The sequence below is a fragment of the Diabrotica virgifera genome, chromosome 4, assembly GCF_917563875.1.
Source record: "Diabrotica virgifera virgifera chromosome 4, PGI_DIABVI_V3a".
NCBI classification, from domain to species: Eukaryota; Metazoa; Arthropoda; class Insecta; order Coleoptera; family Chrysomelidae; genus Diabrotica; species Diabrotica virgifera.
This window is the reverse complement of record NC_065446.1, coordinates 250,443,508-250,465,368: the sequence shown is the minus strand read 5'-3', so window position 1 is coordinate 250,465,368 and position 21,861 is coordinate 250,443,508. Positions and strand designations below refer to the sequence as shown.

Genomic DNA, 21,861 nt, shown 5'->3' with positions numbered 1-21,861 from the left:
AATAAACTTTTTTACCCGATGCCTAGATTTTGTGTCATTTTGGAACTACTAAAAATTTTTATTTCATTAGTAGTTCCAAAATGACACAAAATCTAGGCATCGGATAAAAAAGTTTATTTGAAGAAAGTGTATTTTTTTGTTCTTCTTAATGGCGGTACAGGCTCGTTTTTTTATTATTGTATTTAATTACAGAGTAATTTCCACATATTAATATATTTTTCAAATTGGGCTCTGTACCGCCATTATTTATTATATTACGAATACGTGTGCCAAATATCTCGAAAAAATATTCAAAATTACAGCCGCAATCTTGGAACACGTTTTGGCTACCTGTTGATCGCTACTGTATCACCTTAAGAAAGCCTATGTGAAACCCATTCACAAATCTGGCGATAAGTCATTTGTTTGTAATTATTGTTCAATAACAATTCTGCCATTCCTAAAATTTTTGAAGCCCTGGTAACTGATTTCTTGACGGATAATTTGAAAAATAAACTACATACTGCTCAACATGGTTTTCTGCCTGGCCGTTCTATTTCGACCAACCTTCTTCTTTACACGGATCATATTGTAAATGCTTTTGTGGACGGTTTACAGGTGGATTCCATTTATACTGATCTGTCCAAAGCGTTCGATAAGGTAGATCATTGCCTTTTATTGCATAAATTGGAATGTTTTGGTGTGAGTGGCAAAATTCTTTGCTGGTTGAAAACTTACTTGCAGGACAGGTCTTTATGTGTCAAACTGAATGGTTTCACTTATAATGAGTATTTTCCACCCTCAGGGGTCCCACTTGGGACCTTTATTGTTTGCAGTTTTTATTGACCATGCTATTAAATCATTGACTGACTGCGAAGTGTTGGCATATGCCGATGGCATAAAGTTGTTTTGTTCTGTTCGGGATTACTTTGATTGTGCTAGGCTACAGAAATCTCTCGACTTATTTGCGAATTGGTGTGATAATAACAGATTAGTCATTAATCGTGACAAGTGTCAGGTTATCCAGTTTCATCGATCAGTGGAAATGGTAGATTTTGATTACAATTTGGATAGTTTTTTGATTGAGAGAGTCACTAGCGTCAAGGATATTGGTTGTCATTTTTCAGAGAGACATCCTTTAATTTGCATATTGATTTTATTTCTAATAAGGCTCTAGGCAGCTAGGGTTTATTAAGAGGCATACAAAGGATTTTCATAACATTTCTTTGTTGAGAATTTTATACTGTTCTCTGGTCCGATCTCAACTTGAAAATCCCACTATAATCTGGTCTCCCTTTATCCAATCCTCTGTTCAAAAGTTGGTTGCTGGAGTGCAAAGACGGTTCTTTATGCACTGTGCCTTTAAATTACACATATCTTATTCATATTCTGATATGATGAGATACTTAGAACTTGATCCTCTGTACTAGACGAGTTAATTTCGATCTCATCTTCATTTTTAAATTGGTTAACGGAATTATACATTCACCTGAACTGCTTCAATTGGTTTGTTTCCACATTCCTTCCCGTGTCCTTCGTGAGAATACACTATTTCATATTCCTTTTCGTCGAACTAATTATTCTGTGAATATAGGTCTGGTCAGACTTCTTGCTCATACTCATGCTAATCGGTTGCCTCATGAGACAGATTTTTTTAACTTGTCCTTAAGTGCCTTTAAACAATCTCTATGAAGCGTTAAATTTAATTGTAATTTTATATACATATTTATTTTATGATTTTATTTATTTTATGATTTGTTTGTAATTTTTATAAATGTTACGTAATTGTATATTTTTTGTCAATGGGCTTGCCCCTTTTATCAACAATAAATAAATAAATAAATTTTGTCATAGCAGTTTCGTCAATACACAGCTGTCCCTAGGGACCTCCATGGCGTATGGAGAATTTCCTGCATCGGTCCCTAGGGACTGCCATGGCGCTTAACATGTTAAAACAATGAATAAGAATATTCACAAAGAAGACTTACAAATAAAATATAAAATTACCAGTTCAACAAACAAAATTGTTGTAATAATGGACAATAATAGAAACAAGAAACATGGATCACGACAGAAAAGACAATAAATTAATACTTTTGAAAGAATGCTATTAAGGACGATATTGGGACCCATTTGTGACAATGGTATATGGAGAATAAGGTTCAAACACAAGTTATACCAATATTACAAAGAACCCTCTATAGTATAGCAAATTATGTATACAAATATTGTACTGATTATTTCATTCATAGGAGATTCTGACCAATAGAAAGCTACAGAAATGCAAATTAAGGTGATAATTTTTGATAATATCTTGTCAAGTATATTACGTCAGATGTCCTTCGTTGCTACGAAAAAATACATGCAGTGACATTAATGACAATTAATGTTTTAAAAGTTATAAAAGTGATGACTTTCAACCGTAAAATATTTTATATCAACTGTGTGTTTAACAGTACTAATTTGTACTTACATAAATAAATTACAATAAAATTTTGTGTTTGAACAGTTTTATTCATGAAATAATCGCAACAAATTGCACTCGATCTCTAAAATTAATATAGAATTTTAGAGCTCTTGTGCAATTACTACTGATTATTTCATTCATAGGATATTCTGACCAATAGAAAGCTACAGAGATGCAAATTAAGGTGATAATTTTTGATAATCTCGCGTGGTTAAGCATATTACGTCAGATGCCCTTCGTTGCTATGAAAAAATACATTCAGTGACATTAATGACAATTAATGTTTTAAAAATTATAAAAGTGGTGGCTTTCAATCGTCAAATATTTATAAAAACTGTGCGTTTAATGGTACTTACATAAATAAGATACAATAAAATTTTGGTTTTGAACAGTTTTATTCATGAAATAATCGCAACAAATTGCACTCGACCTCTGAAATTAATATAGAATTTTTGCTCTCGTGACACTTTGACATAATTTCACTCGCCTTCGGCTCGTGAAATTAAAACTGTCAAAGTGTCACTCGGGAAAAATTCAATAATTTCAGAGCTTTTGTGCAATTACTACTGATTATTTCATTCATAGGAGATTCTGACCAATAGAAAGCTACAGAAATCTGAATTAAATCGATAATTTTTGATAATCTCCCATCGTTAAGTATATTACGTCAGATGCCCTTCGTTGCTACGAAAAAATACATTAACATTAATGACAATTAATATTTTAAAAATTATAAAAGTGATGACTTTCAATCGTCAAATATTTATAAAAACTGTGTGTTTAATGGTACTTACATAAATAAATTACAATAAAATTTTGGTTTTGAACAGTTTTATTCATGAAATAATCGCAACAAATTGCACTCGACCTCTGAATTAATATAGAATTTTTGCTCTCGTGACACTTTGACATAATTTCACTCGCCTTCGGCTCGTGAAATTAAAACTGTCCAAAGTGTCACTCGGGAAAAATTCAATAATTTCAGAGCTCTTGTGCAATTACTACTGATAATCTATGGCAACACCTAATAGAATGCTTAGTGGAACAAAGGAAGAGGTGGATAGACGATGTGAGAACTGATGCTAAGAGATATTGACGGTAGATAACTGGAGGAGAGCAGCCGCAGGGACAGAGACTGACTGCTCTGACTTGGGCTGTAGCGCTATAGCAGAGAGAGAGAGAGAACATTGTTGGTTCCAATGCTAAGCTTAGACGAGTATAAAAGATGAGATTTTTGCATGTTAATAATGTTTCTCCATCTGTTACTTCAGAAGATGTGAAAACATATAATTGAGAAAAACAATCTGGCTCATGATCTTCTGGTGAAGCAACTGACTTCCAATAATTATTACAGTTTTAACTATTTATAATGACAATGACACAATATTATTAAAAAATGATTTTTTATTAACGTTTCGACACCCAAATCGGGTGCCGTTGTCAAAATACAAAATACTGTATTTTGACAACTTATTTTCAGTAATATTTTGTATTTTGACAACGGCACCCGATTTGGGCGTCGAAACGTTAATAAAAAATCATTTTTTAATAATATTGTGGCTTATTATTTCCCATTATAAATAGTTAAAGTTGTAAAAATGCCACAAGAAAATAATAGCTTCAGAACAACATTATTACAGTTCTTTCAGAGTTGCTGTTGAGACCAGCTTTGAAGCTATTTTGAATCTGCCATCTTGGTCAAGCATGGTTACAGTTAGGGAGTTTATTAAAAATCCTCCAAGTAGATTTAAAAGCAGTAAGAAATCTTTGGAAAATAACACATTTTTAATGACATCTTATAAGCAGTTCTGTATATTACCAAAATGTTGGATCTACTTTGCAATAATGTTTCTTCCAATGGATATGTTTTCATCTTGCTGGAGATGTGGCAGGGCAGGAAATTGTTGATGCTGAACTTGGCTCGGATCTTTATTCCATATTTAGGAAAGATAGATACTCTATTGCTACATAATTGCTTAGATAATAAAGTACGTGAAACATGTGGTGGCATTATTATTATTCTTGTTGTTTCATATTGGAATATCTCGGACATAAACAATCAACGAAAAAGAAGCATAGAGAGACGTAGAATATCGTGGCTGCGCAATCTAAAAGAATGTTTCTTCTTTTTCTTAAAGTGTGCCGTCTCCTCAATGGAGGTTGGCTACTGCAATTGTAAACTCTTATCTGTCTTCAGCTGTTGAAAATTTAGCCCTGTCCATTGTCGGATGTTTCTGATCCACGATAGTCTTTTTCTTCCCTAGTCCTCTCCTTTCACAATAAGTTGAGCATATTGGTACTTATTATTTCTCAGTATGTGGCCTAGGTATGATTTTTTTCTAACTTTCACTGTGTTGAAAAGTTCTCTTGCCTTGCCTATTCTATGCAGCACTTCTTCGTTGAGGTATGTGATGTCCACGAAATTTTAAGAATTCTCCGGTAGATCCACATATATTTCAAAGGCCTTAAACTTATTTACGGTTGATGTTTTAAGGGTCCATGTCTCCACTGCATAGATAAGAGTCGATCAGACGTAGAATTTGGATAAACGTAGTCGAATTTCAAGTTTTATTCGAGAATCACAAAGCAGTTTTTTGATTTTTTTCGAAAGATTTTCTGGCCTGTTCTATTTTCGATCTTATTTCTAGATCAGGATTTAGGCTGCTATCGATCCAACATCCCAAGTACTTAAATCTATTGACTTGTTCTAAAATGTGCCCATTTGTTGTGCAAGGTTGAGATACGTTTTGGTTTTTTCGGATTGACATCACTTTGGTTTTTTAAATGTTTATTTTCATACCAAATTGCTCACAGGTCCAGTTGGTCTTGTCGATGAGTCGTTGTAGACCCAAGTCGGAATCCGCAATCAACACCGTATCATCGCGGCGTATCTGATACTGTTGATATTTATGCCATTCACCTCGACTCTATCCTTGGCAGGGCCTATTTTACCACTAGGCCCGTGAGGCACCTGCCTCGGGCCCGCATTTCAATGGGGCCCAGAAAGAACACCAAAAAATTTTTTTTATTGCAATAACAAAATAAATTTTCAAAATTCTTTCTTTTTACAAACAGGAAATGATAAATGATGACTCCACTGTTGATTTTCAAGCGACTTCACCCGTCACAAGTACATCTCCGTCATCTCCTATAGAAAAGGACAATGTCAATATCTCTTTTCCTAGCGATATAGGGGATTGGCCAAAACATTTAAGTCTGAAATTTCAATATTTCAACGATATTTTATAAATAATCGACCGAATTAATATATTTATAAAATTAGTGAATGTGTTACATAACTGGATAACAATAAAACCCGACATGTGCGATTTTTTATTGCGAAATAAAAGCTGATGTAGCCGTGTTTATTGTTACGTTTGTAAACTGAATTCCACGAAAATTGTTGTTCTTCTAACTTTCGATGGTTATAATGACTTAAAAAATATCAATAGGACAGTTATTCAACATGAGCGATCTCCTGAACATATTTCATAAATTAGTACATTGGTCAAGAGAAGTAGTACAACAGGACAAGTTTTAACATTAATGGAAAAAAGTTGTTTAGAAGAAACGGCAAATTTAAGAAACGTACTTCAACTAATAATACCAACCATTAAATTTTTGTCCAAGAGCGGTGTATCCTTTTATGGTCCAACAACCAAATTATTTACAAAAGGAAATGACATATATTATACGGTGTGTCGAATTTAAAATGACGACAGCCCTATATTTTGGCTATCAAAATAAATACAGATTTGAAGGTTTGCACAGTCATACCGGTTGATTGTTCACATTTTTTAAGATAACTCAGCTGAAATTTAAATTGTAAACTCAGCCTACGGCGACTTCACAAACATGGTAAATTTTCGATATTTTGCTTCGCGTTAGAGATATCGTAAAAAGTTACAAGAAAAAGTACTTAAAAATCTTATTCTAACCCCACATACCAAATTGTATGGCAAACTTTTTTCTCAGTATTTGTAGGCAGGACCTTAAAATTCATTTCAGCTGTCCCGAGATGCATCTCGGGCCAGCCAATTTTAAGTTTTAGGGTCCTGACTATAAATAATGAAAAAAGTAAAAGTGCAAATTTTGTCATAAAATTTTTTGGAACAACTTTTTCAAATAACTTACCGATATCTCTAATGCGAAGCAAAATACGAAAATTTACCCAGGTTGTGGAGTCGCAGTGAGTAGGGTGCGTTTAAAATTTAAATTTCCGCTGAGTATCTTAAAAAATGTGAATAGGGTGAATGTGCCTAAGTCCGGCCACACCCCAAAAGTCGGCCCCAATAAATAAATCGTTACAAAATAAGAAAATCTGCTTTTTAAAAGTCAAAATAACAAGCTCCCTATGGTCGGCCGTCTTTCCCGCCAATTCCCATCAATTTTGGAGAATATAACCTTAAAATTGTGAACTAGGTGCTAGTTCGCTTCTGGCAATGTTACTGTAAACATCAGATGTTAATAATGCTTTGCGTTAGTTGTTAAGGAAACGTGGTACAGAAAATAGCTAAAGATTATCTCTAAATCGTGTAAGTACTTTTTATTAATTATCATACTTATAAATGGACTTTATTTCACTAATTAATGCCTCAAACTATGATCAAATTTCATATTTTATTCCATTTTCGCTATGGCCGGATATTGGAGAGCCAAATGACCGTCCATTCCTAAAGTCTTAGGAGCCTTAGGATTTATTGTGGTTCTGTAATATTATATTTAATTCATTCTCTCTTATGGTAAATCAATTGTTTTCTCTGTCGGAATTGATCCATGGTGAAACGAATCAAATAACCATTAGTCGGCCCCCTCAAATAGAAGTGGCCGACCTTTGGTAGTTTCGTGGCCGACCTTCGGATTTTGGTTTGAAATTTTCAACCGACTACTAGATAAGGTATCCAACTTTAATATTTTGAAAAAGGTATTTTGTTACAGGTTTCGCATCATTTAAACCAAAATGGCTCAAAAAAAGCGAACATTTTTTAAATACTCTGAGGAGTCTCTGACTCAGGCTTTAATATCAATAAGAGAGCAAAATTTAAGCACGCGGGCAGCAAGTAAGGCTTTTGGGGTTCCAAGAGCAACTTTACAAGACAGAATAAAAGGAAGGGTACGAGAAGGTCCTAGACAAATGGGTAGAGATACGGTGCTTACAAAAGATGAAGAATTAAAAATAGTGAAATGGTTGATAGATTTGTGTAAATGTGGCTTTCCTCAGAAGAAGTCGGATCTTTTAGATACTGTAGAAAACATTGTTACCGCTGGCAACAGGCAGACTCCTTTCACAAATAATCGTCCAGGGGAAAAGTGGTATAAATGTTTTTTGAAACGACATCCAGAACTATCACTCCGAGAACCTGAAGGATTGACCAAAGGGAGAGCTGTTGTAACAGAACAATACATAAGAAAGTGGTTTGCTGATTTAAAAGAGTATTTGGAAGAAACAGGTAACTTAGATATTATGTCTTATCCAGAGAGAATACTCAATGGTGACGAAAGTGGCTTCAATTTGTGCCCTAAAACAGGAAAAGTTTTAGGTCCTAAAGGTGCCACAAATATTTTGGAGATTAAGAGAGGAAATGATAAAGAGAATATTACCATACTTCTTGTCTTTACTGCCATTGGCAAAACTGCACCGCCATGTGTGGTCTTCAAGTATGTTCGAATTCCTAAGGCAATTATAGACAGCAGTGATTCATTGTGGCATATTACAAAATCGGATTCGGGGTGGATGAAAAGTCATGTTTTCTTTGAATATGTATCCACTCAGTTGCTTCCTTGGTTGCAGTCGCAAAATATCAAGTTTCCAGTAATTTTTTTCGTTGACGGCCACAAGTCGCATTTGACCATGGAACTTAGCAAATTCTGTGAGAGAAATGGTATTATATTGTACAGTTTGCCCCCCAATACTACCCATATGATGCAGCCAGCAGATGTAGCTGTTTTTAAACCCTTGAAAAGTGAATGGAAAAAAGTAACTCGTCAATGGCTAAGTAAGCCTGAAAACATTCACTCGGCGGTTACCAAAACAACGTTTTGCCCACTTTTAAAGACTGTTCTAGAAAAGCCTTCTTTACCTGAACACATCACAAAAGGCTTTAAGAAATGTGGACTGTTCCCATTTGATCCCGACGCAGTGGACTACACGAAATGTGTTCAAAATTATTTGGAATCAGTGGCAATTAATAATGAGTTTAAAGAGGATCCAATTACAGACGAAGAAATTAATACGACCAGAAAAGTTTTGTTGACTAAGTTCAAAGATAGATTGGAGGAAAATTGGGTCATCGATGATTTGGTGCGTCAACTTGAGAGTTTCAAAACTGTTCCAGTGTTTCTAGAAGAGATAGAGGAAAATGTAATATATCATGAACCACCTGAGACTGAGCCTGGGGTGAATAATGAAGATCCTGTTCACCACTCTGAAAATCCAGAAGACATTTATGAATGGTTACCTATTGAAGACATACCAATCATTTTTGTTGATGACAAGGTCGACAAGGATAATGATAGTGTCTCCAAACTTATGAGAGATGAGGCCCATGGATGTGCTGATGAAAATAATGTACAAGAACTTCTTACAGATGCAAGTGAAGGTATCGAAAAAAAAATTGAAATAACCTCAATAAGCGTAACAAATGACACACCAACTACCACTGAGGAAACCAGTGAAACTGATTTGAAGAAAGTGGAGCAAATGACAAAGACAGATATACATGAAGTCAATATAAAAGATCCTCTAGTTGCCACAGGCACAGGTGATAAAAAAGTCACAATGCAACAGAAAACCATTGACGAAAGTTGTAGTATTCTACCGTCTCAATTACAAGAGAGTGATAGACCTACTGTCAATACACAAAAAATTAATGTATTACAAGACACTAAACTAAATATCCCAATTGAAAAGCTTTTATTTTATCCTACACCTATTATATCAAGAAAGAGAAGAAACCTGGATCCTCAACCAGCAGCTATCTCGTCTCCAAAATACAGAGCTTATTTGGAAGAAAGAAGTGCAAAGAGTGTAAAGACAACCACTGGCAGAACACAACTAAAAGGGAAAAAATCTGTAACTAAAAATCCTGTAAAAAAATCGAAGGAAAGGTGCTGGACATGTAAAGAAGAGTTGGATAGTGATTTAGACGAAGGAGATGAAGAGCATGTTGGATGTGATAACTGCCCTAAATGGTACCATCTGAAATGTACTGGGGTACGCAACAGCTCTATATCTGAGTTGAAACAAGAATACTTCAAATGTGATGCATGCTAGCTTAATCTTTTATCTAAAGGTTTTTAGTTTAATGTATATTCTTGGTTTGTAAAAGGTTTGACAAGATTCTTATGTTTTCGTGTTTTATTAAAATAGGCGAATGTACAATATATTTTATTTAAAAGTTTTAATAAATCCATTTTTATAAAAATTGTTTTCAAGTGGTTAAGTCATCTCTGCCTGAACCAAAACACATAGGCCGACTATTGGTATGCTTTTGGCCGACTATTAGGTAGCCAGTGGCCGACTGTTGGGTTTTCATTGAAAATCTTTTATTTTACAAATTTGAATTGGTTGCTGCTAGATATCACGTGTTGTGTGTATTCTTGTTTGCCTACCAGGCAGTATTAAATAATAATGTGAAAGACTCAAGTAGCAATGATAGAACCGACAATTTTTGCGATTTTTTTCCTTAAGCCAGTCTGTTAAATGGCCGACTATTGGCACATTTACCCTATTCAACCTGTATGACTGCGGAAAACTTTAAATCTGTATTTGTTTTGATAGCCAAAGTATAGAGCTGTCTTCATCTTAAATGCGACACACTGTATTTAAACAATGTTTAATTGTTTAATTATAAATTTTATTTATTGTTAATAAATATTTAAATTTCTGGTGTAACTATATTTCTATTAAATAATAAATTTATTTAAAAAAGTTCTTATTATTATTAAATCATATTTAGGGGCCCGAAAATTGTGTAGTGCCTCATCGGGCCTAATTTGAAGTAAAATAGCCTCTGATCCTTGGAGTCCTCCAGTGCCTCTTTAAATAGAAACTCGGAGTAAAGATTAAACAGCAGAGGCGACAGAACACATCCCTGTCTAACTCCCCTCCTAATTTCTACTTCTGCGGATGTGGAACCTTCGATCCTAACTCTGGCGTTTTGGTTCCAGTACAAGTTCTTTAGTAAATTGATGTCTTTTCCATCTAAACCGACTTCTTGCAAAAGTTCTAATAGTAGGTCGTAATATGGCCACCTTAAGAACTTTTGTGTGTATTTATGGCCAATTATAAGTTTTTTAAAAAGTAACTGTTACTATAGTTACATGGGTTATCTATATATAGATTTATTTTATAATTTTTCCAAAATTGATAAAAATACGATATTTATGACGTAATTAAAAAAATACTACCATTGGCCATATTACCAACATGGTGTCGGCAATATGGCCACTTTACAGTAAGTAAATTTTTATATCAAATTATAAAACAACACATAATACAATAAAATAGTTTCAGAATTTTCACAGGTTTAATAAAATACAGTACAGAAACAATGTTATCTTATTTTTTACAATCAGGGCATAAGAATGTATCAATTTTGTCTTTAGATGTGAGACCCATGCACTCTTCGTGGACATAACTGCTACATATGGTACATAGTCTCATATCTATCATTCTGTCTTCCTTGCATAATTTGCAGAACCAAGATTCTTGTTTATTTGTTCCCTTTTTCTTAGCAGGCAAGGCCTTAAATTTTTTTGTTGGATTGGGTAATTTTTGGAGCATTGATGAGACTTTTTTACCATCTATGGTATGCGTATTGGCTTCAATATTTTCTGAATCACTTATTCTAATACAGCTGCCGAATAAATCTTTAGTAACAACTTGAGCTCGACTATTGATTGCTAGTTTTCTAGACTTCTTGTTAGTGTTCTTGATTGCTGCATTTTCAGGTGTTTCGAGATTACTTGTGAATGAAGTATTTTGGATGTTTAAAGAATCACTCTGATCGTCTTCTGAATCAATAACTTCATCGCTGCTAGAGTCATGCAAACTAAAGAATGAGTCAGAGTTGCCTACTATCAGTGTCTGGAAAGGGTTTTTTCGGGCGATTTTTCCATTGAATAACCGAAGTAGAGGGACGACATGAGTTCCTACTATCAGTGTACAGACATGAGCTATTTTTCGGTTGTAATCCCAAAGTAGAATGAGAACGGTAATCTTTTTGTTGCATGCCTGAAGTTGACGGGATACAATCATCTGCTTTATTATCAACGTTAGTTTCTGACAACGTCACATTCTCTTTATCTTCCTGATGTTGGTATGTGATAGTACTAGGAGCAAATGCTATCTCTGGGATAGCTTCTGGGTTGAATGGATAAATTCCTATTAAAGAAAACCCCGATTTTATATTAGATGGTGTCATTGTTTTGTCCCAAATAGTCGAAAAAATTGCACCAAATCTCTGTTTACTAATAACACGATCCCTATGGACAGAATAATATTTCATAGCTTCATCATCCCAGTAATATTCAAAGGCTCTAAATACAGCTTTGTCCATTGGTTCGAGCTCGTGAGTAGTATTACTAGGTAAACATTATAAAGTGATTTCGTCTCTTTCGGCAGTTTCTACAATAGTGTGATCCAAGTGAAATCTTGCATCATCAAATATGATAATACAAGGACCAGCAATCTTAAATTTTGAAAAGTGTTGAAGCCAAACTGAGAACGGATCAATATTAATGCTATCTTTTGTAGTCATTTGAACAACAGCACCTGGAGGAAGTGAGTCAACCCATTCTGGCTTACTACGTTTATCCTTAAAAAGCACCATTGGAGGGATTGCTGTACCAAGAGCATTACCACACGAAACAATGGTAACACTTTCTCCATGTTCGTTTGCAACAACATGTACTCTTCTTGCACCTTTTTGCGCTAAAACTTTCTGCTGGTGGTGAACTGTTAACCTGCAACCTTTCTCGTCTACATTATATATCCGTTCGGGCTTATCTATTATGTCCAGTTCTCTTAAAATACCTTCCAGCTTAGTAAAATGATCTTTTACAATGAATTTATTAAGTTTTTGTGCCCTAGCCGGATTTAAGTTTTGTGCTTTCCTAGGTCTGATTTGAGGATTGCGCTTCATAAAACCACGTAGCCAATAACGACCAGCTATTCCTTTTCTTTCTTGGAACGAATTCGGGATTTTATTGAGTTCTGTAAACCGATATACACATTTACACAGTACTCTTGCAGTAAGTGGATATCCAATTTGCGAAAGACGGATAATGCGTTGAACTAATTCTGCTTCTTGGGCATTTGTAAGTATAGTTTTTCGCCCTAGACAAGACTTTACTTGCTTTCCCTGCTCTAAATATCGTCGAATGTCCGCCTTGGGATGTTATATGTACGACTAGCGGTGTTAACTGCGGTACCATCTTCCACCACTCTTAAAGCTGCTGCCAAATTTTCTTCGGTCCAGTTTCCTCGTAGGCTCCTGCACTGATACTGGGGCATTTTTGATTTCTGTAACAAAAGAAATCGATCAATACAGCAAGCAAAATATTTATTGTAGAGTAATATGGCCACTGGAAGATAAATATGGCCATGGCTATATAACCCTACTTTTCACCTGGCCGTATTACTCAACACTGTATTTTGATATTTGTCTACGAAAAAATATAATAAGTCAAAAATTATACAATAAAATAAGAACATGTACATAATTTTTAAGGTCTACGAAACCCGTAAATACAATTAATATAATAAAAACTTACCTATTAGAACCAGTTAAGATTTTTTAAAAAATTATGGAATTAATAACCACTTTTTACAACGGCGAGTTTTCACAACAATGACGTGCTGTTCTGACGTATACAGAATGTGGCACCATCTGTTTAACAATTTCGGCACTAAATGTGTATTACTATGCTAATATCAAGATTTCTATCGTTTAAACATAAAGATAGTAGGAAATTTTTTAGATGGCCATATTACCGTACATGGCCATATTACCTACACCTACCTTACTTCTGTAGAATATATATTTCTGTTGGTCCTAGCCTTTTTGGGCGAGAACTAGTAAATTGAAGAGGGCTTCTCTCTTGATTGTTTTGCACTTTCTATAGATACGATTATGTAGAACTTTTACTGCACGACTCATAAGGCTTATCAGACGGAACTCATTGCAGTGTTGTGGGTTTGGCTTTTTCGGTAGTGGGATGAATATTGACTAGCCAGTGGGGTATTTTACCTGTATTATAAATGCGATTGAATAAAAGGACAAATATTTCGATATTTTCTTCGCTGATTAGTTTCAACGTTTCTGGGTATATTCCATCTGGACCTGGGCTTTTATTTGTTTTGAGTTGATTAATTGCATTTATAATTTCAGATTTCAGAATTGCTGGTCCTTCGTTGTTATTTTCCAATCTTGGTTCTTCTCGTATGTCATGAAAAAGAATTTTATTATAGTTTTCCCATTCTTTCAGTTTATCTTCCGTTGATTATAGCAGTTTGCCATCCGTGTTCAGCGTGCTGTGAAAAGTTGTTCGCTTGGTAGTTGATGTAAACTCTTTTACCTTTTTATGAAAATTAAAAAAATCGTGCTTTTGTTGCAGTTCTTCTATTTCGACGCATTTTGTTTCCAGCCACTTCTCCTTTTGCGGCGGTTATTTTTTTTCGAATTATTCTATTTAGTCTTTTGTATTCTCCATCCTGGTCATCTTTTCCTTTAGATTCTCTTCGTTTATCCATTAATTGTAAAATTAATCATCCGTATCCATTCCTGTTTGTTATTGCTGGGTGATACTTTTAGATGTTTTTCTATTGCATTGTTCATTTGTTCTTTAATAGTTTTCCAAAGAACATTTATGTTATCCGACTCGACAATTTTGTGGTGGTCAATATTTCCTAAATTTTAAACAAGCAGAAGTTATAATAATACATAAAGGGGAAGATAAAGATCCTGCCTTACCGAAATCATATAGACCGGTATGTTTATTGAATACAATGGGAAAATTACAAGAAAAATTACTATGTAAAAAATTAAATCAAATAAGAACAGAAATTGGATTACATCCTGGTCAGTATGGTTTTAGGAAAGGTAGATCAACAGAAGATGCAATAAATAAAGTATTTGAAATAGTAAACGAAAGCATAAAAAAGTATGTTTTAATGATCTTTATAGACGTGTCTGGGGCTTTTGACATTCTTTGGTGGCCGTCATTCTTTGAAAGACTTCGAAGAATGAGATGTCCAAAGAATCTGTACGGAAGTCTCAGAAACTACTGTCAAGACCGATATGCAAGCCTAAGCTGTCCAACAGGAAAAAAGACAAAACATATCACAAAAGGATGTCCACAAGGATCAGTTTGTGGACCTATGTTCTGGGATGTAATGCTAGAGGAACTGTTGGAACAATTGACTATAGATCCTGAAGTGCTTGGAAGCATAGCATATGCAGATGATTTGTTGTTGATCATAGATGCAAACTCAAGAAGAGAATTAGAAAATAAATGAAATGAAGTATTAATAAGAGTAAATGATTGGATGAATAAAGTAAAATTAACAATATCAGATTCAAAAACAACATATAGTTTAATAAAAGGAAATTTAGAAAGAGATCCAATTATAAGAATTAGAGGGAAAACAATAAAAAGAAAAATGGAAACAAGATATTTAGGTATTATAATAGACGAACAAAAATTATTTACAAAACACATGAATTGTGTCTGTGAAAAGGCAACAAAGATCATGCATAGCATTACTAGTCTAGCACAGAAGGAATATAGAATTTCGTTCCGACAGATGAGAATATACCTAAGTACAATACTTGCATCAATTGTAGGGTACGGTTCAAGTGTATGGGCACATAGATTAATAAATAAAAAAAATGCAGAAAAATTAAATAGAGCTCAGAGAGGATTTCTTGTAAGAATGACGGGAGCATTTGGAACAACTGCAACACAGGCACTCACAGTTTTAACTGGAGTAACGCCAATGCATTTAGAAACACAAAAAAGAGCATGTAATTATTGGCTAAAAAAAGAAAAATATGAAAAAATAATACAAATAATAGGATTAGATATAAGAAATAAAAGAGAATTAAAAGAAATAATAAATAGAAAAAGGCAAAATGAATGGGAAAATTCAACAAAATCTAGACGTTTATACAATTTTATACCAATATTAGAAAACATTCCAAATTATTTTAATCCAAAACAAGGTTTAATACACTTTTTAACAGGACATGGACCGTACCCAACATATTTGGAAAGATTTAACTTAAAAGATGATGCATATTGTGAATGTGGAGAACTAGGTACACCAGAACATATATAGTGTTACATTGTGAAAATACTATAGAAAATGAAGAACATAGAGAAATGAGAAGAAGATTAGAAAGAATTGAAATAAGAGATATATTAGAAAATGAAGAATATTTTGAAATATTAAACAATCTCACACAAATAATATCTAAAAAACAACAAGAAATCTATAATAATAGAAGAAGACAACCAATAATCCAGCCCTGATGAAGTTGAGTAAGATAAAGTTAAAATAAATAAAATAAAATATAAATTCAAAAATAGATATTTACAATTATAATAATAATTCAATATAAAATAAATAAATAAAAATAATAATTCAATACATAATTCATGAAATTAAAAAAAAAAAACTACCAACTCTCTTCTGAAAATAGAGGGACTGTCTTTATAACTTAGAAGGGAGTTGATAGTACCAAAAATATTTTAAATTGTTTATTTAAATTTGTTTGTTAAACGTAATTAATAGATTATGGCAAATTGTTAATTGTAAAAATAGATTTAATAGTTGAGTAAAAAATGTAAAAATATATATATAAAAAAAAATATCTGTAATCCCATCAGGAAAAAACGACCTGGATTAGTCACTAGAGGCCAGGTCATATGTATAAATAATAAATAAATTAAAAAAAAATAAAATAAAAATTAATTGTAAAATCTCATCCGTTATCCATTCCTGTTTGTTATTGCTGGGTGATACTTTTAGATGTCTTTCTATTGCATTGTTCATTTGTTCTTTAATAGTTTTCCAAAGAACGTTTATGTTATCCGACTCGACAATTTTGTGGTGGTCAATATTTCCTAAATTATTTAATTCTTTATTTACTGTGTGTTGTATGGTGTCGTTTTTCAATAATTAGATGTCTAGTTTGTGTTGAGGTTTTTGTTTCTTTATTAGTTTCCATTAAATAATGGTACAGATGTACATCAAATGAACTTTTCAGAGCAGCCGTCTCTAAAGTCCGAATAGCTATGATGATTGACCATCGTCGTGGAGATGGCACTTGAAGAGGAAGAATATTAGGTATATTGTTAGTAAAGAAATAAAACTGTATTAAATTAGTACTTTATTAAATAATATACTCTATATTACAATTTTGTATCTCTTACACTTTTAGAATCATTTGTTTTTGTACCTTAAAGTCACTTCTAAGTTGGATAAAATTGTGAAGGATTGTTCTATCCAGTTTTACCTAAAAATACAAACAAATATTGTTTTAAATGTTACATACAGGATAAATAATTTGGTATCAGTCGGCAAGAAGTGATGTGAATCAGGTAATTTGGTTCGGGAACAAGTTAGGTCCAGATATTGGACAAGAAACTGGTAGAATCATTATCTTGGCATGCAAAAGGAACTTTGTTCATAAATTACCTAAAATTGGTAAAATAATAAACTCTGATTATCGTTATAGTCGTTTTGGGCCAGCTAGATGTAAAAATTTTTAAAAGAAAAATCTCATTTTTCATTAAAATGATGTAACCCCTCATCATTCTCTTTGCCATTATCTCTATGCGTGTCGGCTTACCTAATCGCATTTTTCCATAAATTTCTATCTTGGGTCACATCAACATCAATACCTTTTACTGACATGTCCTGCCTAAGCGTCTCCCTTCAGGTCTTCTTTTGTCTTCCTCTCCTGCTTCTTCCAGGACCCCGCAGTTCAATAACAATTCTTCGTATTGGGTGATTAACGTATCGACGTTGAACATGACCAAACCATCTTAACCTATATGCTGCCTCATTTTGGCATCAATTTTGATGCCACCCATACACTTCCCCTAATATACTCATTCCTAATGTTACCCTTTTTTGTTACTCCACGCATCCATCTAAGCATTCTTCCACATACATTCGTTGTTCCTCTTTCTTTTTAACTACCTAACATTCAGTTCCGTACATTATAGCCGATCTTACGGCTATTTAATCGAATTTTCCTTTCAGCTTCATTGGAATTTTTCTGTCACACAAAACACATTGCATTTAGCGCTAAAAATACCAGAATAAATCAACTTTTAAATACAGCACCTAGAGACTTACAATTTTTTGCATTGTGTTCAGGACATAGATATAATAGTATCGTTCGCGGTAACGATTCCGTACTTGTCCAGGACAACTTCGCATGCGCACTTTAAAAATCGCATGCGCACTTTAAAAAAGAGAACGCTCTTTTTTAAAGTGCGCATGCGAAGTTGTTCTGGACAAGTACGGAATCGTTACCGCGAACGACACTATTAACAAGTAGATTAGGCCAGTTCCGAAAAATAGCGTAACGCGGAGCAGTTCGGGTCGGTGGTCTACCTATCTCTCTCTACCGGCGCTTAGCTTTCTCTCTCTAGCATATTATGGCCGTCGCCTCTGTGTTTCTGTCGTTCCGTTACTCCAACTCTTGGTAGATACGCTCACACTTGCACGACAGACAAAGATAGCTAGACCACCTTACTTGACATTGGCGTTACACCCCGATGTATTGAGTGGCATATAACTAGCTTGGTCTATCGTTAACATGTCTCTGGTTCAGGATGATGTCAGGAAAAAAGGCCACTATAGAAAAATGGGTGCAAAACCTTTTTTTTTGTGTGAATTTGATGGCCTTGGCTGAGCCAATTAGCCAGACAATTTATTTTAAAAACAAACAATTTTTTTTCAATCAGAGGAATTTTTTCTGTATTTCTAACTCTAAATATTATAATAAGAGTATATTAATATGCAAAAATCTGTGGCAAATGGACTAGTTTCCATGCCAAACATCACCATCATCATCATCAACTCTAAATATATGTACATAACAAACTAATATACTACTATCTAAAAAAATACACTGTTTTGGATGTAATTTTTTTTGTATTTTTTTATTCTTTTTTTTTAATTGTTTTTTTACTACGCTAAGACATAAACCGGATTCAACATTTCGGAGGTTTACATTTTCTTATTTTTTTCTTTTTTTTTTCTCTTTTTTTTTTCTCTCTTTTTTTTGGTTTTTTTTTCTCTTTTTTTTTGTTTTTTTTCTTGTTCTTTTTTTTCAATTATAATATACAATATAATTACTTAAATCTACAAGGTTAAAAAATTAACAACAAAACAAACATGCCTGTTTTGTTTTAACAAAATTACTTAAATACAGGGTTAATTATATTTCTACAATTTATATTTACAGTTTTTGATATGTTCGTAAATTGTTTTTAATGTATTAATATCTTCAGAAAAAATCAAATTGTTCAGGTAGACGGGAAGTGGAATTTTTAAAATATTTAAGATTATCATAAAATTTTTTTATATTTACTTATTGATGGGAACATTAGAGGAGAATATGTAGTAGATCACCTTCTTTTCCACACTCACAGTTAGGTGACTCTGTGATACCCAAACTGAACATATGGAGGGGGTAAGAGCGTGATTACATCTCAATTTATTTATAACTTTTATGAAATGGCGATTTGATACAGAATGAAACCATATTTTTATGGGAATTTCAGGCTGCGTTTGTTTGTAATTACTTCCAGTTCTCGTGTTTCGATCATACGTTTGTCAGTTTTCTTTTTGATGTCGTTTACTAATAATATCAATATCCGAAATGGGTAATAAGTTCAAGGGAGGTTCTTCGCCTATTTCTATGGCGGATTTGGCTAGCCTGTCTACTATTTCGTTACCCCTAATGCCCGCGTGTCCCTTTATCAATGATATAATGTTTTTTCCTAAATTTGCAATTTTATTATAAAGAGTCATAATTTCCAGTTCTATATGATTTAGTTGTTGGGACTTATGTACGTAAGTTGGTCTGTCAACGACACTCTTACTGTCTGTAAATATTATGCAGCTATAGGATTCGTTACTATATATGTGCAAAAACTTTAAAATGCATAAACATATCAAAATAAGCATATTAAGCCAGATTTTGTTACTCGGCGGTGTTTGGGGCCGCTGAACACGAATTCGCCATCAGAACTGATACCCTGATACGAAGAGATGCAAGGTGGATAACATTAATAATTGGGTAAGAAATAAGAATAGAATGGAATGACCACATAAGCCGAATGACAACAAATAGGGTAGTCAGGATAAATAGGAAGACGATCAGTGGTAAGACCACAAAAACGATGGAACGACAACTTACTAGAGGCACATTGAAAAAACAGACAGTCATGTCTATACAAAAAGAAGAAGAAGAACTGATACCCGGAGCACCTGGTGCCCAGTGTCTTTTTTTTTTGAAAAATGGCTTTGGCAGAGCCAATTAGCCAGACTTGTTTCTGATTGATTGCAGATTCATAGTCATAAATTTCTTATAACATAAGTACATTCTACAATTTTATTTTTATAGATACATTGGTACATTGTGCAGCTTTTTTTTATTTTGTTTTTTTTTAAATTTTTTACTGTTTTTTTTAATATATATTTTAATTTGTGCGAAATTTTGCCCAGTGTCACTGCTAAGGAACGTCATCTTCTGGAGTTTCGGCATTAAATTGATGCAAATAGATTACCTGGGCGGTTTTTGGGGTTGCTGAAAACAAATACGTCATCAGAACCGACCCCCGGAGCACCTAGTGCCCATGGTCACTGATAAGGCACGTCGGAAGGTTCGAAGGTTTTCGGCCTTGAATGCATGCAAATCCATTATTAGTCGGTTTTTGGGGTTGCTGAAAACGAATACGCTTTCAGAACCGACATCCGGAGCGGTTTACTGTAAAGAGACCGAAATCATTAGACCGAACTCATTAGACCGAAAAGCACTTTACCGAAACATCACTAGACCGAACAGCAGAAGACCGAAAAGCAGTTCTTTTTACTTGTCGCAGTAAAAGAGATAAGACTAATGTAATTACAACTAAATGTTATTTGGATGCTTATTATAAACAGTTAAAATGGTGTTAACGTCACTCTACCCTTAATTTATTTTTACCGTCACTAATTTGTTTAACGGATGAAAATTATTTCATATCAGACTGTACAGAGTAACAATTTACACAGTCTATATATAAAATAATACAAAAAAATACAATAAACAAAAAGACAGATATACAAAATCTTAGCATACTTTACTGCAAACTTTTTAAATTTATTTACCATTTCGGTCTAATGCTGTTCGGTCTAGTGAGGTTTCGGTAAAGTGCTTTTCGGTCTAATGAGTTCGGTCTACTGCTTTCGGTCTAATGATTTCGGTCTAATTGTCGTGTACCATCCGGAGCACCTAGTGACTAGGGTCACGTCATCTTCTGCAGTTTCGAGCGATTTCGGCACTAAATTGATGTAAACAGCTTACACGAGGAAATTTTATGGCTTATTGAACACGAATACGCCATCAGAACCGACCCCAGGAACACCTGTGCCCAAGATAACTGCTAAGGCATTTAATCTTCTGGAGTTTGGAATGTTTTGATGGCGTATTCTTGTTCAGCGACCCCAAATTCCTCAGAGTTATTTGTTTTCATCAATTTAGTGCCGAAAATCCTCGAAACTTCAGATGATGTGCCTTATAGCCTGGGCACCAGGTGTTCAGGTGATCGTTTTTGATGGCGACCCCAAAAACCGCCGAGTAATAAAAGCTGGCCCTTAATACACTTATTTTGACATGTTTATGCACTTTTGAATGCATTTTATGCACTTTAAAATGCAACTATACATGTCCACCCATAATAGACTTTTTTCCTGTTATCATCCTGAACTTCTTCTTCTTGTTTCTCATAATCCTTAGTAGCCCGATCAGGGAACACAAAATTTTACGAAAACCTCCAAAAAAATAAAGGAAGGATGAAAATTTGGGAATAGGTAGTTGAAATTGTCTATTATTATATAAGAAAAAGTTTACAATTCTACATCCCCTCCATTTTACAAAAATTGGGAAATACGGGGTGAAAAATATTTTCTCGGGAGTGAAAAAATTTACGTTCAAAATAGGCCCGGAATTGGATAAAATGACTAATTGTAAGCAACTTTTGTTCTATAGAGTTTTTTCACTGTCACTACTTTTCGAGTTATTTGCGAGTGAATATGTTCATTTTTGACAAAAGAAAAACATGTTTTGGACGGTTTTTCGCAGATAACTTAAAAAGTAAGTATTCTAGAGAACAAAATATTCTTAGGA

The 21,861-nt window shown here is 33.8% G+C and overlaps 1 protein-coding gene across 1 annotated transcript in view; it reads right to left on the bottom strand.

The window, feature by feature from the left end:
• Positions 1–16,829: 16,829 nt before the first annotated feature.
• LOC114326875 (exocyst complex component 5) overlaps positions 16,830–21,861 on the bottom strand; it is a 40,312-nt gene continuing 35,280 nt past the window's right edge. Inside the window, exon 16 of the mRNA XM_050648847.1 lies at positions 16,830–16,968. Within this exon, the coding sequence (XP_050504804.1) occupies positions 16,882–16,968 (87 nt within the window). The 3' untranslated portion in view covers positions 16,830–16,881. The remainder of the gene's footprint in view (positions 16,969–21,861) is intronic.